At 34.4% G+C, this 21028-nt stretch overlaps 1 protein-coding gene across 3 annotated transcripts in view; it reads right to left on the bottom strand.

Moving 5' to 3' along the window:
* Nucleotides 1-475: 475 nt before the first annotated feature.
* Nucleotides 476-21028, bottom strand: part of LOC106869134 (two pore channel protein 1) — an 87246-nt gene continuing 66693 nt past the window's right edge. For all 3 annotated transcript variants that reach the window (XM_089350747.1, XM_089350754.1, XM_089350760.1), the window contains 10 exons: nt 20278-20382; nt 19806-19877; nt 18332-18421; nt 16665-16762; nt 16345-16391; nt 14709-14777; nt 13332-13422; nt 9804-9916; nt 5996-6073; nt 476-3310 (listed from right to left, as the gene is read on the bottom strand). In XM_089350747.1, coding sequence (XP_089206873.1) covers nt 3164-3310; nt 5996-6073; nt 9804-9916; nt 13332-13422; nt 14709-14777; nt 16345-16391; nt 16665-16762; nt 18332-18421; nt 19806-19877; nt 20278-20382 — 910 coding nt within the window. In that variant the 3' untranslated portion in view covers nt 476-3163. The remainder of the gene's footprint in view (nt 3311-5995; nt 6074-9803; nt 9917-13331; nt 13423-14708; nt 14778-16344; nt 16392-16664; nt 16763-18331; nt 18422-19805; nt 19878-20277; nt 20383-21028) is intronic.

Genomic DNA, 21028 nt, shown 5'->3' with positions numbered 1-21028 from the left:
CACAAACATTTATACATAATATACTCTTTTACTTGTTCCAGTCATTTGACTGCGGCCATGCTGGAGCACCGCATTTAGTCGAGCTAATTGACCCCAGGACTTATATTTTGTAAGCCTAGTACTTATTCTATCGATCTCTTTTTGCCGAACCGTTAAGTTACGGGGACGTAAACACACCAGCATCGGTTGTCAAGCGATGGTGGGGGGACAAACACAGACACACAAACACACATACATATATATACATATATACGACAGGCTTCTTTTCAGTTTCCGTCTACCAAATCCACTCACAAGGCTTTGGTCGGCCCGAGGCTATAATAGAAGACACTTGCCCAAGGTGCCACGCAGTGGGACTGAACCCAGAACCATGTGGTTTGTAAGCAAGCTACTTGCCACACAGCCACATAGATAATCTTAACAAATGAAAAACATCTTTATACCATCAGCATACAAAATTACATTTTGAAAATGATTAAGATCTTCAAATTCATGAATTCTTTATTAGTAATTTGAATTATTTACAGTGTTTGCTTTTTAAATTCTAAACATAAATATAAAAATATCTTTGGTCACAGAATTCAGAATACATGTACATTATATAAATATATATATTATATAAATTCATTTTCTCATCAAAGATAGAGGGTAACTTTACAAGGTATCTGAGAACTAAATGAAAGTTCATTTTGGAAACAAACGTATCTACAGAATTGTTTTCCTTGTGTATTCATGCTTTAAGGATAAATCTTTTAAAATGGCACACAAGAAAAGGAATATTTGACTACTGAAGAATTAAAAACCCATTAAGAATTTTGGATTTCAGAATTTCACATTATTGTTTCTATTTCTCTATCACACTCTTACCTTTCATCATCTGACATCAGATCACCTCCTCCAATTCCCCTTCCATTATAGCAAGACACCTATTTCTGCCTCTCTGTCTTTGTCACACTCTGACCTTTCATCCTCTGACACAGTGCCTGTTATTGTAGTAATGATATATAACAGAAGCAGTGAGCAAAGGTTAGAGAAAGTCAATAAGAGGTTAACTGAATTCATCAAAGAAACCAGTAACAAGCAGAAATTATCATCAGACCAGAGTATATTTACTTTGCAAAAGAGCCAATGTTTTCTTGAAGCCAGCTTGATCATATTGAATAATAGCATTAAAACCAGAATTTGAGAAAACTGATGGTCTGCATTGGCAACAGTTAATACACAAAGGAGTCTGATAAGCTCAGCTGCCATGAGGAGTGAAGATTCTAACATACAGGCCCTTGCCCTTTTTCTATGAAGCAACAGGCAAAGAAAAAGTGTTTGTTGCTCACAGTAATTGAGCTGATCAAACTCACATATTGAATTATTCATGATATTCTAAAAACCATTACAGAATACTTTCAACCTCTGTAAAGTAATTCAACTGAAAATGGTGGTATTTTGTAGTTTTAAGACATAAGCTGATTCTTATACCAGTATACAATGTATGTTAGTTTAATGGAAGACATTTGAATTTGATGATAAAAATAATAGAGTCAGAATTGTTGATTAATCAATCAATAAGATTACTACAAAACAAAAACAATACCTATGTATTTACCAATAAGGTGAACAAACTTAACTCCTATGATCTAGCAGACAACAAAGAATCCATTTGTAGCTAAAGGTTTCCTTGAAGATCTTTTCAAACCATATTCAAGTCTAAATTATTGGCACCAGTATTAACATTATTTCTGATTAATACAATATTGACAAAGGTAGATAGTAAACTAATCCAAGAAATACAGCTCTCCATGCTTAATGTCTGATATACCTCTGTTATCTAAACTTTGTTGCATATTAAGTCAGCAACACCACAGTGACAAAAGCTCATGAAAATAAAAAAATTAAGTATATGATGTATGCAGTGAAAATGAAAGATGAACAATGAAAGACAAAGGTTACTGGTTCATAGAATAAGATTATTTCAATATGATCTAATGGATATAGAATCTAAATCCTATAATCAGATCATACGGTAGAAAGCAGCTCACAATTAGAAACATTGGATTCACTAGAGCAAACAGTGTATGATGTAGCTTTGACATACAGATAATGTTTGATGGTAACTAAAGAAGGCTTCAATTCACATAATATCACCAACAGAAGTATAGAGAACTGAAGAAATATGATGATACAAACTTATCTAATCCATGCCAGCATGGAAAAAATAAACATGTAATTGTATGATGTCTATTAGAATTGAAAATTTGTAGAATACATGTGTGGTTTTTCACTTTTGTGCAAACAAAATACTCTTCAGACATTTTCCCCTTCAACATTGCACAAGGGAGGGTGTGGTGAGATAAGGAAACAATTTTTCACTGACTTAAAGAGAGAAGAGCTATAGATGACTGTGTATTCATCAAAGGTTATTTGCCATATGACATATCACATAGGCAGTGGGGGCATGATCATTTCATAATTATTATTGTGTGTCAGTGTGTACATATATGTATACGAGAGAGAATGTAAATCACATATGCATATGTAATATATATACACTCGGAATTATACATGTTATTCCAGTGAAAAGGTCCTTCCCAAGCCATAGGCTCAAGGTTGGTTTTTCGTATTCTGTAACATATATATATTCCCCCACTGGATGGGACACTGATCCATCACAGGATTACTCATTTTTGCCAGCTGTGTGGACTGGAGCAACATGTAATGAACGATTTTGCTCAAGCCTCCTAGTCCTGGAATCAAAACCACAATCTTACAATCATGAATGCAACACCCTAACTACTAAGCCACACATTTCCATATTGAATGTCTTTTCTAATGCTGAATATGAATTAGGCTATATTTTTGCCTATAATGCAATAGTTTTAAGATTTTGTTTCACTGTTACAATTACACAGCCATTTTGAGATGGTGGACTGTTTGGACAAATTCAGAAATATATTAATAAAGAAAGGATCTCAATTGATCCTTAAAATGAGTTATTCACTGTTGTTGTTAAATATTGTCTCTAAACGTTGGATATTTTACTTCTGATGATGAAATAAACAACAGTTATGGGATAATGCAATGGTGAACGATGTTATTCATTACCGAGGAGGATAAAAAAAAATACAAGAGTGAAAATCAAAACAATACAATACAAAAGATGTTTGGTCAGTTATAAAGTGAGGGTTAGATGTCTGGTGTCTGAGTCATAAACAGACAAATCTTCCAGGTTAGCAGAGTTGTCTTGGTTTCTCTGCTGAAGGTTCTTCATATAATTTATAGCATGCATATGTTCTTTCACTTCTTCTTCAAGCCAAACCTGTCAAAAAAAGTAAAAACAAGTATTTAATGAATATTCTTATGCATTGTATATGCATGTTTTATTCATTGTCACGGATAGGAGTTTAATAATATAGATTATTAAATTCTTCATGATTTGCATCTTGCAAACCACTTTCAATTTTTAAACCTAGATTCATTATCATCATTTTAATGCCCACTTTTCCGTGCTTGTATGGGTCAGACAGAGTTTATTGAGGCAGATTTTTTATGGACATATGCCCTTCCTGGCATCAATCCATACCTATTTTCAAGTAAGGTAATATTTCCTCATGGACAAACAGATTTTTACACAATATTAGAAATGAATGACATTCATTTACAACAATCATGTAATATCAAGACAAGGAGACACAAATATATTCACACTCACAAACATTCCCAAGACCCTACACAACAGATTGAAACCCAAAACCATGTGGTTGGGAAGCAAACTTCTTAACCAGACACCCATGTCTGTTGGCCTTTTATTTTTCACTTACATTATTAATGATTTGAGAAAAGCATGAATATCACACAATCGCATTTACCTTAACAATAACTTTAAACCCTTGTGACTAAGTAAGATGGCAATTTGGCTTATGTTCTAAGCTACTCACAATATTTGTTGTTCTATTTTATTGCAAAAGTAGAAGTAAAAAAACCTCAACAGCTTTACTGGAATATATTGATAAAAGCATAATAAAAGTATATTTGGCATGGTTACATTCATAACAATAATCACTGGTAACATTTCTAAAACAGACATGAGGTCATATATAACCATAAATAATAGTAATGATTATGATGATGATTTCAAATTTTGGCACAAGGCCAGTAATTTCAGGAAATGAGGTAAGTCAATTACATCGATCCTAGTGCTCAACTGGTACTTATCAACTCTGAAAGGATGAAAGACAAAGTCGATCCCAGTGGTAGTCGAACTCAGAAATGCCACCTAACATTTTCCTCAGCATGCTAACAATTCTACTGGACCACCATCTTTAATAATAATAATGATGATGATAATGGAGAGTGTCTGTCATCCCAGTAGTTGTAGGGGCACTTGGAGCACTAACAACCAAGTTCGAGAAATCGGAATTGACATGAGAGCAGAGGAAGCCCCAAAAACTACTCTGCTGGAGACAGCTAGGATTTGAGATTGGTCCTTGCTGAATGTCTTCCACAATAATTAACAACCAGTTATCAAAGCTTATGTGCAGAAAGAGGTCCTGTAAGACATCTAACAGCCTCTTTTACTTTTCACTTACTAAGTGCTTTGAGAAGTAAAACAACAATAACAATAATAATAATAATAATGGACTCTCCTGTTGAAGATGATATATGAGTGTTCAACTTTTGCCAAATGACCTGCACGAATGATTTGTTTAAAGAGATCAAATGCCATGCTGTACATTACTTCACTCCCTCCATCAAGTCAATACTGCCCGAACAGGTGCATGATGTATCATGAGTCAGATGTTAAAGTGATCCCAGAGCATTGGAAGATGAAGTGCTTTGCTCAAGAACACAATGCACCACCCAGACTAGGAATTGAAACCATGATCTCACAATCATGAAGGCAACATCCTAACCACTATTATTATCATCACATAATGATGATAATAATAGTAATCCTTTCTACTATAGCCACAAACCCTGAAATTTGGGAGAGGAGGATAGTCAATTACATCAACCCCAGTGCGTAACTGGTACTTATCTTATTGACCCTGAAAGGATAAAAGGCAAAAATCAACCCTGGCAGAATTTGAACTCAGAATGTAAAAACAGACAAAATACCACTAAGTATTTCACCCAGCATGCTAACGATTCTGCCAGCTTATTGCCTTAATAATAATAATCTCTATATATAAAAGTGAAATGGCCAAAAGTTGTATGTTTGCATGTCTCATTTAGTGGTTATGCAGGGTTCAATAGCAGTAGGTGTGGTCAGATTGCGGCAAAAATTTACAGAGATATGTAAAATGAAGCGAGGAAGCTGTGGTTACTAGGGCAACAAAACCCATTTTTGATCGATTCTGCAAGCTGTGGAGGTCGTGTTTTGTGGGCGATTTTAATAAGAAGTACACTTGCATAATCTACAGGCTCTTCTGTTTAATAGTTCGTCAGTTTTTTTCGGAAATTGTTATTTGAAAGAAAAGATTTTATGAAGTGAAAAAAGTTACATTTTTAGTCATTTTATCGTTTGATTTTTTGCTGCTTGCATCTTTGATTTGTTCTGCAGAAAAATTATACCACCCTCTAGGATTTGATGAGAAATATTTTTTGGGTTTTGATTTGTTCAAAAATTCTGCTGATAAGTACAAAAATAATCAAGTTTATGGTTATCTTTCATTTTATTTTCTCAATTTAGTGGCACAAGACAATAGGCGTGATTTATTCGCGTTTCACCAAGAAGGCTTATTGATGTTTTATCCAATTGCACACTTGTCTTTTTTCAATTAATTTTTTTGTAAACTTCCCATTATTTTTAAAGACTTTTCATTTTTTTTAAATGTGGCAGTTCAAGATAGACCTAAATGAAATCGGGTCAAGAAGCTAATAATAATAATAATAATGAATTGAGTCAATATACAAAATAATACTGATATTTTGCAAAGAAAGTATAGAAAGTAGGCAATTTATGAAAAAATTACTTTGTATAACAAATGGAAATTCTTCATACCTTGACTTCATCTTGATACATTTGCAGACTGAAATCTTCTCGGTTTTTATGCCGTTCACCTTGATAAATCACTTTGGTCTAAGAACAAAAAATAAAAGTGTCAAAACAGTAACAACCAACCGTTATATATATATATATATATATATATATATATATATATATATATATATATATATATATATATATATATATCATCATCATCATCATCATCATCATCATCATCGTTTAACGTCCGCTTTCCATGCTAGCATGGGTTGGACGATTTGACTGAGGACTGGTGAAACCGGATGGCAACACCAGGCTCCAGTCTGATTTGGCAGAGTTTCTACAGCTGGATGCCCTTCCTAACGCCAACCACTCAGAGAGTGTAGTGGGTGCTTTTACGTGTCACCCGCACGAAAACGGCCACGCTCGAAATGGTGTCTTTTATGTGCCACCCACACAAGCCAGTCCAGGGGCACTGGCAACGATCTCGCTCGAAAATCCTACAGGAGCCAGTCAGGCGGTACTGGCAATGGCCACGCTCAAAATGGTGCATCTCATGTGCCACTCGCACAAGAACCAGTCCAGGGGCACTGGCAACGATCTTACTTGGCTTGCCGGGTCTTCTCACGCACAGCACATTTCCAAAGGTCTCGGTCAGTAGTCATCGCCTCGGTGAGGCCCAATGTACGAAGGTCTTGCCTCACCACCTCAGCCCAGGTCTTCCTGGGCCTACCTCTTCCACGGGTTCCCTCAACTGTTAGGGTGTGGCACTTTTTCACGCAGCTATCCTCCTCCATTCTCACCACATGTCCATACCAGCGCAATCGTCTCTCTTGCACGCCACAACTGATGCTTCTAATGTTCAGCTTTTCTCTCAAGATACTTACACTCTGACGGGTATTCACATTGACATTACACATCCAACGGAGCATACTGGCTTCATTCCTTGCGAGCTTACGTATGTCCTCAGCAGTTACAGCCCATGTTTCACTGCCATGTAGCATGGTTGTTCGTACGCATGTGTCATACAGTCTGCCTTTTACTCTGAGTGAGAGTCCCTTTGTCGCCAGCAGGGGTAAGAGCTCTCTAAACTTTGCCCAGGCTATTCTTATTCTAGCAGCTACACTTTCAGCGCACCCACCCCCACTACTAACTTGGTCGCCCAGATAGCGGAAGCTATCGACTACCTCTAGTTTTTCACCCTGGAATGAGATAGAAGTTGTTTCCTGTTTGTTTACAGTCTTTATTGCACCTGAACATCTGCCACAAACAAAAACTAACTTGCTAGTTAACCTGCCTTTGATGTTGCTGCACCTCTTATGTGTTCATAGCTTGCACCGGGTACATCTTATAGAGTTACTACCTACTCCTTTTCTACATACTGAGCAGGGCCATCTACCTGAGGGGGTTTGTGTTTTATCTACCTTCCTACTTATTAGGATTTTGGTTTTAGCTAGGTTGACTCTAAGGCCCTTCAATTCTAGACCTTGCTTCCACACCTGAAACTTCTCCTCTAGTTCTGATAGTGACTCCGCAATTAGGGCAAGGTCATCAGCATAGAGGAGCTCCCAGGGGCAACCTGTCTTGAACTCCTCTGTGATTGCCTGGAGGACTATGATAAATAAGAGGGGGCTGAGGACGGAACCTTGGTGGACCCCTACCTCTACCCGGAATTCATTGCTGTACTCATTTCCAACCCTCACCTTACTGGCAGCATCTCTGTACCCTTACTGGCAGCATTATATATATATATATATATATATATATATACACACACACACACACACACACACACATTTGCAGACACCTAAATCACACAGAAATATGATTGTAGAAATAAATAAGACTAAACAACAAAAGGACACCAAAATAAATCATTTTCCCATTGTTATTATTATTTTAACAAGTTATTTTCTATGCCAAAGCAAGCAATCAGTGCTAAGAATGTTTCAAACTCACCTCATTAACTGAACATTTTAAACTCATTTAATGATAGACTAGATTTAAGAATCAGTTTTTAATATTTTTATGTTTGACTTGATTTTATATTGGTAATGGTGAACAATAATATTGTTGATTACAGCTTAGCACTGACTGCATTTTTGAAGGCAAGAGTGACAAGAGAGCGTCTGAAAGACAGGGCAAAGGATTTTATTCTCACAAAGTACTTCATTCAAAGATCACCATGCTTTTACCAATATTTACATTCTTTGACAATAATTAGATACATGTATACACATGCACACAAACACACACAGTAAGCTTCTACAAATTTTTAGTCTATCAAATACCACTTACAAAATATCGGTCAACCAAGTCTATGATAGAAAAACATTTGCTCAATGTGATACTTAGTGGGATTGAACCCAGAACCATGTGGTTATAAAGCAAATTTCATAACTACAAAGCCATGTTTGCACCATTTCTAAGAAACTTCTTCAATTCATTCGGCTCAATAAAAGAAAAACTCTTGAGTATCAAGCTAACAAGGGAGTCTGTGAGCAGTAGCTTCACATTTTACAAATAGCAGCCAAATCTCACTCAAATCAAACCTACTCTGTCATCTTAGAAGAGGACACATTAGTAAATGTAGTCATGGGTACATTATGCCTAGAAAAAAAAGACAGGATTGTTATGACTGGAATACGTTTCATCATAGGTCTGTTTTGTCAGAGCTAAACAACAGCAACTTCTATATGTCAAAACATATTATATATCTTCATTTACTTTAGATCTTCAAACCTAATTTTAAAAAAAAAGCATTACTGTTCTTAATTCATGTTCTAAATTAAAGTTTAGCTAATAAATTTTGACTTATTAACTATTTAGTGCAAAAGCTTGCAATTTTATATTTTGTGGAAAGTGGATTAACAGAATCATTAGAGTGTCGGACAAAATAACATGATTTGCTTCAAAACTGCCAAGGTCAACTTTGCCTTTTATCCTCCCAGTTGATAAAGTACCAGTTAAGTACTGGAGAAAGTCAATGTAGTCAACTAACCTCCTACCCTCAAAATTGTTGGCCCTGTACCTAAATTGGAAATTGTTAAATGCAATGGATTGGCAGAATTGTTAGAGCAATAAATTCCCTTGTAATTCTTAATGTCTTTTATGTTCTGAGTTCAAATTCTGTCATGGTCAAGTTTACCTTACATCCTATTAGGGTCCATAAAATAAAGTACCAGTCAATAGCTGGGATTAATATAACCAACCAGTCTTCCCCCAAAATTATTGGTCTTTGCTAATTCTAGAAACAATAATTAAGAATGGTGGATTAGCAAAGGCTGTAGAATATTGGACAGTATTTTTCCTGATTTTTCTAGCATATCTATTCCTCTCTGGAACAACATGAAATGAAGTGTTTCACACAAGAACACAACACAGTGCCCTGTCCAGGAATCAAAACCACAATTTTTCCATAAGTCCAACACCTTAACCACTAAGCCATGCACCTCCACTATTGGACAAAATGCTTTGCAGTATTTCTTCTACTTTTTACAATTCAAGTTCAAATCCTGATGGTGTCAACTTTGCTTTCATCCTTTTATCAAGTCAAGAAATGCAGTTAATGGAATCAAGTAACCCACTTGCCTAAATTACAGACCTTTTGCCTATTAGAAAGAGTTATTGAGCTGGCTAAAATGTGACTATGACAGAATAAAAGGCTGCCACATTTCACATTTCACATTTCTTCCAGCTCTTTGCATTCTGTGTTCGAATCTTGCCAAGATTACTGGGATTCATGTAATTATCTAACCCGCTCCCAACAAAATTTATGGCAGTGTGCCTAAATTATTATTACAATCCCCTTCAAAGTACTTACATTAGTGTTTGACTGGTCACCTGAATATAAAGGAGTTAGTGGCATAGATTCTTGCTCACACATTTGTAATTCCTCTGCTGATAAAGGTATGTCAATTTGCTGTATGCTTTCATCTGCAAGAAATTGATAAGAATACAAACTATGCAGTTGGTTTTAAAAATATGTGTCAAATAAGAAAATTATTCTATTTGTAAATGAAAGTAAATGTTAAATGAAACAAGATTAAATAATAGCATGTATCAAGTACAGAGAGACATCTCTTAATTTTGTTATCATCATCATCATTTAACATCCGCTTTCCATGTTGACATGGGTTTGACGGTTTGACTGGAAAACCAGAGAACTGCACCAGATTCCAACCTGATTTGGCCTGGTTTCTACAGTTGGATGCCCTTCCTAATGCCAACCACTCCAAAGTGTAATGGGTGCTTTTTACATGCCACTGGCATGGGTACCAGGTATATGACACCAGTAATGGCCTCGACTACAATTTCATGGGTACCATTTACATGACTACAGTTTCACTTGGCTTGACAAGTCTTCTCAAGCACAGTACATCACCAAGGTCTTGGTCACTTGTCATTGCCTCTGTGCTTTACCACCACATCCCTCATGCTTTACCACTATGTCCCTCGCCTCCATGAGGCCCAACATTCGAAGCTCATGCTACCAGCCACAGCCACAACTATGATTTCACTTGACCTGATGGGTCTTCTCAAGCACTGCATATTGCCAATGGTCTCGGATGCTTGTCATTGCCTCCACAATGGCCCAACATTTGAAGATCATGCTTCACCACCTCGTCCCATGTCTTCCTGGGTCTACCTCTTCCACAAGTTCTCTCCACAGTTAGAGATCGGCACTTCTTTAACACAGCTGTTCTTATCCATACACATCACATGACCATACCATTGTATTCGTCTCTCTTGAAGACCACATCTGATGCCTTTTAAGCCCAGTTTATCTCTCAAGACACTTACGTTCTATCACTCATGCAGACTGACATTGTACATCCAGCAAAGCATACTAGCTTCATTTCTTTCAAACCTTTGCATGTCCTCTGCGTTTAACTGTTGTGGAGCATGGCTGTTTGCACACAGGCAACATACAGTCTGCCTTTCATTCTGAGGGAGAGGCCCTTAATTACCAACAGAGGTAGAAGCTCTCTGATCTTTGCCCTGCCTGTAAGAGCATACACCTCCACTGCTGACTTGGTCACCTAAATAACAGAAGCTATCAACTACTTCAAGGTATTCCTCCTGGCATTTGATGAAATCTATTATCTTTACATTTCTAGTGTTTATTGTACCCATGCATCTGCCACACACAAAGACTATTTTCCTTGTTAACCTTCCTCTGATTGTGCTTCACTTCTTATGTGTCCATAGCTTGCACCAGGTACATCTTATGGAGTTTCTACCTACACCTTTTCTACATATCAAGCAGAGCCATCTATCTGAAGGGATTTGTGACTTGTCCTCTTTCCTATTTACTAAGACTTTGTTTTTTGCTAAATCAGCTCTAAGGCCCTTCGATTTTAGACTTTGCTTCCACACCTGGAATTTCTTCTCTAGTTCCTCATTGGCATAGAGGAGCTCCAAGGGGCAGCCTGACTTAAATTCCTCTATTATTGCCTAAAGGACTATGATGAACAAGAAGAGGCTGAGAAATGAACCTTGGTGAGCCTCTACTTGTACCCTGAATTCATCACTCTACTCATTGTCAACCCTCACCTTACTGACAGCATCCCTGTACATGGCTTGTAGAGCTCTCACCAACCACTCATCTATCCCTAGTTTCCACATTGACCACCAAATAAGGGAATGGGGGACCCTGTCAAAAGCTTTCTCCATGTCAACAAAAGCCAAGGACAGAGGTTTATTTTTGACTAGGTACTTCTGCAGCTGCCACTAAAATAATATTTTATTAATGAAAATGAATTAAGATTATCTGACAATAGGCTAATAATTGGAGGAAGATGTTCACCTGTTTGAATTCACTGCTGTATTTGGAATATATTGGTACATATTTTTATGCCTTTGAAATGTTTAAATATCAATCAATTTCCCTACTGCCACTTATATATAAACACACACATATATAAACTTTTTGTAGACAACTTCTCAAGTACCAGTAATATGACAAAATATATCTAATCAATACTGTGGAGTGGTTGGCAACAAGAAGGGCACCCAGTCGTGACACCAATATCAAAAGTCAAAAAAGGAAGAGGAAATGGAGGATATTTGGAGTTCACAAGCTAAGAAAAATAGCTCATCAATAATCAAGATGATATTTTAAAAAAAGTGACATAGAAAAGGTACTCTTTCCTATGCCACCAGACATTGTCTCTCATGCCGGTGGCACAATAAGATGCACTCTAAAGTGGTTAGCAATAGGAAGGGTGTCTATCCATGAAAAGCACACTAAAAACACATGACATCCTCAACAACAAAGAGTGATGGGTTACTCTGCTGTTTTGTGTATTAGAGTGCTACAAGTGTTGAGTCACTATTATCCAACCTATACCAGCATGAAAAACAGATGTCAAATAAGGATGATGCAGATATATGCATGCTTGTGTATGTATATATATATATATAATATATATATATATGTACGCATATGTGTTTGTGTGTTTATATCTATAGATACATACACATTTAAATACTACAAAGCTTCAATGTGAGTTAAATAAGATTTAAACACAGTCTTTCCATTCTTTGAAATTTGGTGAAAAAACTGGAAAGAGTTTCCTGAGGAACCATTTAACTAATTGTTGACTGCTCTTCAGAAAAGATTTACCTATCTTCCTTCCCCAATCAATAGCATAGATAAGCTGGTTATAAAGCAGTCGTAAATTGGGCTAGCACTCTGATGGGTAACCTAATTTGCATATTTCTGCTTTTGAAGGTTCATCATTAATTAAGCAATATCTATTTTATGCACAACACAGTGTAAATCAGAAGAACTGAAATAACTTTAAATTTAACTCAACTGTAATTGAAATATAAGTTATTTTTTATTTTTATTTGCAGGGTCTGGAAAAAAGAGGCAGTGCTATCACCCTTACAAGCTACTGATTGATGCCATCAATGTTCCACTTAAGCTGTTAGTGGTTGACAAGAATGATATGAGCAGGAAGAGAATACCAGAGGCTTGATCTCCAGGAGAGGAAGGACTGGATATAGTGGTTATTGTAGGGCCTGGGAGGGCTGGACACAACATGCTTGATAAAAAGAGAAGAGACAATTGAGTTGAGAGTGCTTGAATTAAAGTTTCATGAAACCAGCCAGCTCCAAGAAGCAGAAAACAATGTAGTTGTAGTGGAAAATACAGAGTGAGTGACCTATTACTACAAAGTTGGTTTGTAAAATTTTAATTTTGCAAACATATTATTGAAAGTTGAACCAAGAGTAGGCCTCTAATCTAACTTAATTTATTTGAATTTAAATACTTCAAGAGAAATAGTGAATTGTAATCATTCGATATAAGGGATGTTTGGCTGCTGAAAAATATACTCCATACCTTCAATGTCTTTACAGTTCATTGTTCTCTTGTACTGAATACGAAAAAGAAAGGCATCTAAAACAAATGCCACAACAATATTCATCACAACCTAAAACAAAAATGAGAGAAACTATAATATTTTATTCTTTACATAGAGAAATACAAACTTATAATAATCAATTTATTAAATTCTTGAAAATTTTATGTAATTTATACAACAAACTTTAGTAGCACATAAAGCAATGTATTATTTTTACAATCCCTTTAAATCCAATCTGAAATTTATATGTTTAGGATATTTTTGTCTACAAACATAATATCCTTAAACATGGTCAATAATATGAAAGTTTGCATCAGTATTCAAGAATGAAATAGCTCCTGACTAACATGGTTATTTTGGCTCTTCTGCCAGCAGTTAACACAATGCACCTTCAATTTTCTATTTAATATCATGTGGCAAGAACTTTTATAGATGCTTAATTTCTTTAGAAACTTCATGGATAGTCAGGTGACAATTTTTCCAGATCAATGCTTATATTTTCACAATGAAATCATTGTACATTGTCATGGAAAATTGTTTAGATTTGGGATCATCTTTAGTAGATTTTCTTCCCAACTGGTGCTCCTTGTGACATTGCATGTAATTTAAATCTATAAGTTAGTTGTAACATTGGAAAAAGTGTCTGTAAAAGTTTTCCCAATTTGAAACAGAATTTCCTACAAACACACTGCTCTTCCAAATCCTTCACTGTTCAACTTTAGATAAATTATCAGATGCATTGGTCTTCTCTTGCACATTGTCTCACCACTTGATGCATAACCTTCCTACACATATGTTCACTCAATTACATATAGATCATTGATGAACTGATGTGTCATAATACGACTATTTTTAGACTGAAGGTCAAAGTCACATGTACACAACACTGAGGTCACAAGCCTAGTGCACCAGCTGTTTTATGTGCTGCCTTAGATGTCCAATTTTGCTTTGGATGTATGGAGTAATAAATGTGAAAATAAAAAAAAAAGCAAAGCAGAAACAAGACACTTTTCCAAATTTCCAGGTAGAATTACATTAATAAACATATTTAAAGAAACTTTTATTTCTACAGTTAGCTTTACAATAAATATCTTTTGTATATGTTCCAGTTTTTAAATCTTAAATATTGTGTATTTACATATACACACAAACATAAACATCATGCAAATTATCTAGGATATAATTGTAATCATATTACAGAAGGAAAAGTATATTGTAACATAATGGATCTGAGAAATTTGAAGTCATTATTGACAATGATTTTCTCATGTGTTGTAATAAAATTAAACAATATCTCTATTAATCAGATAGAAAAAGAACAACTAAGTAAGTTTAAGATTAAAAAAATGACAAACCATAGAGACAATATAAAACAGCATGAAGTAGAGTCGCAGCCATTCACTAACAGTATTAGCATAACCTTCCTACACAAATAATAGAAAAGCACCATTTTAGAAAATATACAATAATCGGGAGTTGTTATTTCTCTTGAAAGCAAATGGACTCTGAGTGAAAGACAGATTGTATGATAGTTGTGTATGATATGCTGTGTTGCATGATACTGAAAAATGGACATTGAAATGAAAGGTGTGTAAAGCCTGGAAATGAAGAAAGCATACTCTGCTTGATGTGTAATTGTTAGTGTGCATGAATGATGGAGCATAGATGAGCTGAGAAAGAAGAACTTTAGGGTAATCAGTTGTTGTTTGTAGGAGAAAAGATTAAGCTAGTAGAGACATGTGATGATACACATGGAGGATGACAATCGGGTAAAAAGAATTGCCAAGTGATCCACTGAGAATGAAGGCATGGGAAAAAGAAGTTAAATCTAATATTGGGTAGGGCTGAATCTCTTGGAGTAGATGACAGGGGACTGCATCATGTGGTAAGACAATGTGCTAGAGAAGACCAATACAACCCATACAAACATGGGAAAATAGATGTGATAGATGATGACGTATGATGTATGATGATGACAATAAGGACAACATATGATGGTGATGATGATACTGTATACTATTAAGAGAAAAAAAGGCTACAGGTTTTGAATTACCAAAAACAAGTATTTACTGTTTGTCATCTGAACAATTAGGTCCATTTAAATGTTTGAAGGAAAATAAAGAATTATTTACGAACCTGTTTTTTCAATGAATTACATGTGACAAATTAATGGGGCCAATTCTTTTTGGATATTTGTTTATTTATGTAAAAAGAAAAAAAAGTCAATCACTAAATTATCTCTCTGCAGTCTATGTTCAAATCATGCTAGAATTTAACTGGTCTTTTATCCTTGTCAAATTGATAAAATAAGTATCAATCATGTACTAGGGTAGATTCAATCAACTATACACCTCCTCTATTTGCCTTACACAATGTAAAAAATAAATGCAATTAATCATTAGTATTACTATTTCTATCACTGGACTAGTAATTTTCTGAAAAAGATACTAACTATTTAGCATTTAAATTATTCTGTAAATTGTAATGCTTATTTATTCACATGGTTTTGAAGTAAAAATCTTGTAGCTTTGAGATTTCAATGTGATTGTTTTTTTCTAGAATGACATTGTAGGTTAGGTGTGAGAAGCCAGCTCCAGCTACTTTGAACATAAAATAGGTAGAATATTTGGGCCGGATATGGCTGGTTATTTGGGCTGGATATGCTAAAGAGTTAAATATAATAATAGTTTATAATATTAAAATACTGGTATAATACATGTATGCCCAAACACACGTGATAGATAATTTTCAAGTAAAACATTTTTTTTTTTCATATTGTAATATGTGAAAATTATGCCAGTTGTTTATAGTCAGTGACATGATTGCAGTGACTGAATGCCAACTTCCTATTAATCCACAACCATTAAATTTCTTTGTTATTACTAATTTAGTAGGTCATTAGAAATCAGAAAATTAAACAACTACCAAAGATAGAAACTAAATAATATCAAATATCAAAGGTAGAAATATATTAGAAAAATGTATTCTCACCATGATTATAAACCAGTTATTAACAACGGTCAGCTCAAACAGTGTCACTAAAATAAAAGTTTATATAACCACAGTAATAAACAGCTGATAATTCAAACAAAAGGATTTGATAGCTTCTTTATTTTTACAATTATTTGTAATTTAGAAGAGGGTTTGCATTGAAAATATAATATTTTTTAAACAAGAGCAAATAGAATTGTATTTTTATAGTATTCTAGCAGGTGAAAGAAAGTGAAATTAAAAGGTTATTTAAATTTCAGGGTTCAAGAATAAAAAAAAGTTAGTTGATGCTTGAATAAAGCATAAATGAAATTCCTTACCTCCACTGTAAACAATATTTTGAAAATTATTTAAATAATATAGGCCTTGAATACTGGTGCTATTATCTTCCCGGTAAAAGTCTTCAACACTGGTGTTCCTTTGAATGCCAACCAAATCAGAAATATCTTTAACTATTTTAAAACCACATGCAAAATGTTGAGGACAAATAACTAGTTAATATACAGCCAGTTTAAGCTGGCCCTAGTTCGAGTTGATATGGTAATTGTACTGAAATAGCTCAATATCTGTGAGGTCCTCATTTCTAATTAAAATTTTCAGATTTATATTTTAACATCTTTCAAATTTGTATTTTTTGTTGCTTTTTGCATTGTTATAGCTGATGTGATATTTTAAACAAATTCTTATTATGTAACAACTGTAAAAAAAAAAAAAACTCTTATCAATTAAAAGAATTGTTAATAGTTGATAAAAAGCAAAATGGAAATTGAGATCAACAGTAAATTAATATTTCATCACATTTTAATCTGTTGGCTATAGCATTCTGTTGTCAGTGAAGGCCAAGTGTCAAAAGACAAATGACATAAAATGTTAAGTTTCTATCATCCCTCTTTTATGATTATGGAAGGCAGATGTTAAACGATGATGATGATGATTTTCTTGTTTTGCATAGCAAATATAATAATGACAATGAACATCTTAATTAAAATCAGTTCTAACAATTAGTTAATACAAATACATAGTAGATAGAATTTAGTAACAGCTTTAATTTGAAAGCACACAAATTTTGGCTTCAACAAAATTTATTCAATGTCATTGTTTTAATCGTTCATTTGTTTACTATTGTTTTATTTTTTCCAGGTTAATGTAAGTTGAATGAAGTCGTTACTGAGGGATGGCTTTGCAACCAATACTCTTCCTGTTGCTAACCCTTAACTGTTTTTCAAGTAAAGGATTTTTATTATGTTTGTCTTAAAAAATGTTGAGCAACAGGGCAGTTTGTTGACCACTTTTACTCAAGTAATTTCATGTAAAGATGCTACAAAATATAAACATTCAAGCATACACACACACACACACACACACACACACACACACACACACACACACACACACACACACACACACACACACACACACACAATGGGCTCCCTCAGGGTTCCCATGTACCAATTCCACTCACAAAACATGGATCTGCTTAGGTCTATAGCAGAAGACACTTATCCAACATGCCACATAATAGGATTGAACCTGAAATGAGTTTTCGGATTAATTGAAAGTTCCAATGCACTCTTAACTCTTTAGCATTTAAACTGGCTATATCTAGCCCAAATGTTCTACCCGTTTTAAGTTCTAAACAGTCAGATCTGGCCTTTCCCACCTACTTTACAATGTCATTCTAAAAGTATATAATCACATCATTTGAAATCTTAAAGCTACAAGATAGTGCTTATTATTTCAAAAGAATATGAATAAATAACACTTGATAAAGTAATCTGAATGCTAAAGGGTTAATGATGATTAAAACATTTTGGAATGTCATAATTAAACAAAATCTAAATAAATGTACAGTAAACATTAAAAAAATATAGTTTTGTTTTACATTTTAGGGAAGGGAAAATACGAGTATTTATTTACCTGTTTGTTATAAATTATGTAAGTAAATAAAGAAAAATAGCTAAATGTTGATATTAAAAATTTGACTTACTTACAACAATTGGTGAGGTCAACATCACCAATAATTTCCATACCAATGATGCCAAAGAAGTAATATAACATCATAATAGTTAAAGCAATGCTGAAGAAAAAAATACAGAAAATATTTATAACCAGAGATATATAAAAATAGAATTAGAACAGAGTACATGAAGTAAGATTTAATAATACCAGTACATTTGTATATTAAGTAGTGCGCTATATAAATAACATTTTAATCTTTTTTATTTCTGTTACTGAGAGTTGAATCCTATATAAGCATAAAATCTGAATATTCTATTTACTAAATCCTGAGATCAACTTGCAGTTAATTATAGACATATGCAATCATATGTACATATGTAGGTATACACTTAAATTATTGATATATGAGAAAATAAAACAAAGACGGCTAAAATAACTGAATTAGATTAACCATTTCAAATCTTCATATCTCCAAAGAAAGAGGGATATCAAACACCATACACATTTGCAGCTGTGAATTTCACCATCCTTAACTATGAGTAAGTGCATACTGTTAGAGAACGAGATCTTATGACTGGATGTCCATCCTACTGCTTTCTTCTCAATTTTAACTAGAAGTGTACTTAGTTCCAGCAAAGTAAATGAGGGAAGCAAAGTAAAGCAGCTTGTATTTTGGCTTTAACAAAATTTATTCAATTTCATTGTTTTATTCATTCATTTGTTTAACCACAGTTTTTCCATGCTAGCATGGGTTGAATGAAAACATAACTGAGGCACTGTTTTACAACAAATGCTCTTCCTGTTGCTAACCCTTACCTATTTTGCTTGTTTTCCAAGCGATTTGTTGACCAAATGCAATAAATTTCATTGATTAGTAACTACAGAAGGTGGTATGGTAAAGTAAGAGTGAAGCCTCTACCAATTTATGACAATTTGGTGTTTCAATACTTCATTAAAACCATTTCACTCCACTTATTCTACTAATGCTTTCAGGTTCTGGCACAAGGCCAGCAATTTGGGGGAGGGACAGATTCATTAGACTGATCCCAGTACTCAACTGGCACTTATTTTATTGACCCCAAATGGATGAAAGGCAAAGTTGACACCAGCAGAATTTGAGCTCAGAGCATAAAGATGAATGAAACACCACTAAACATTTTGTCTGGTGTGCTAACGATTCTGCCAGTTCTTCATTTTCGTTTACCCTACTAATGCTCATGAGTAAGTCATAAGTGTCACACTTCTCGTTCATTCTTCTCTAAGATATGGAATCATATTAGTTGTACAGCACTTAAAATATAGCTAAATGGTAGAAAGGTAGGATTACTGCCAACAACAAGGTTTTTGTTTCAATGAATCAGCAATATGTGTCACTTAAATATTTACTATTCAATGATTAAAAATAAAAAGTATCCAGTCATGAAACAACATTGAATATCCATTTCTAACAACAGTAATAAAAAAAAAAAAAAAAAAAGAACAGTAACGGAAAGCATCATTACCTGACAAGACGTGAGAAAATAACAAAGAATGTTCCCAGAACATCTCGATATCTTCGATTGATTTTGAATAATCTGCAGAGATACAACACCAGAAGCAAGTGTCAATATCACCGAAGAAACTTCATAAAAGAATTAGAGATAATTATGAGGTGAAGAAAAACAATTATACTTTATGACTACTTTATTTTTATAACTGGAAGTATGAGAGACAACTTTATTCATATGTAATGTACATGTGTGTGTGTGTATGTGCATGTAATTGTAAAGCATAGGCACACTGGACCCAAGATCCTATGCATCAAGGAGCCCAAGGGGGCCTCAATGCATTGCTTTGCCTGGGACTGGGGCTATAATTCTGCTAAAATAGCCCTGTATGTGTGATGTGAGTGTATGCATGTGTGAGTGTGTGTATGTATTAGGTGATGGTAGTAAGTGATAGTAATGTTGGTAATAAGAGAAAACGGTCACAAACCTGAGAAGTCTGAATGGTCGGAGAACCATGATGTAATAAAAATTATGATTGACAATCTCACCAAGCAGACCGATAATGCTTACTAATGTAACAAAAAAGTCAAACCTGAAAATAGAAAGAAAATAATCTTTATTGAAAAAATAAAATACTAGTTTTAATGTAGAGTTAGTCCTAACAGAGCAGACACATGATCATAGACACCCCAGCCATGGCTGTCATGGCTTTTATTCTATTTTTTGCAATTAAGTAAAAATGCTACAAAACATTTTTACAAGAGCATAGTGGTAAAGAATGGAGCACAACTTCACTTAACATGAACAAATGGCAAAAACAAAACAAAAATATTGAAAACATTAAATGAGGTGCAAATAATGATGCTGAATTCTACCCCTTCAATATTTAATAACAAAAGAAAATTATTTTTTTCACGATAACAAATGACATATTTCTGGTGCTTTGAGAAGGAAATCAGCTGAGTCAGTGATTCTCAAACTAACAAATGACCGCTCCCCACAACAACAACAACAACAAAAATTTAAATATTAATGAAATTCTTTTTAGCAAAGTTGCTTGATTAATAAGTCAAAATAGACTTTACATTCATATAATTCTTTGCTATGATGTTGGGCAAATTTAAAAAGTTTAAATCCATCTTAATTTGATGAAATATTGCCACAACCCCTATGGTGTGTGGTGGTGGGAAATGGCTACCCCTACCTAATTCTATACATGACTGCATCTCTGTTAAAAG

This window comes from Octopus bimaculoides, chromosome 1 (assembly GCF_046866305.1).
Source record: "Octopus bimaculoides isolate indiv1 chromosome 1, ASM4686630v1, whole genome shotgun sequence".
Classification (NCBI taxonomy): domain Eukaryota; kingdom Metazoa; phylum Mollusca; class Cephalopoda; order Octopoda; family Octopodidae; genus Octopus; species Octopus bimaculoides.
The sequence above is the reverse complement of the archived record's forward strand: the minus strand, read 5'-3'. Positions and strand labels throughout refer to the sequence as shown.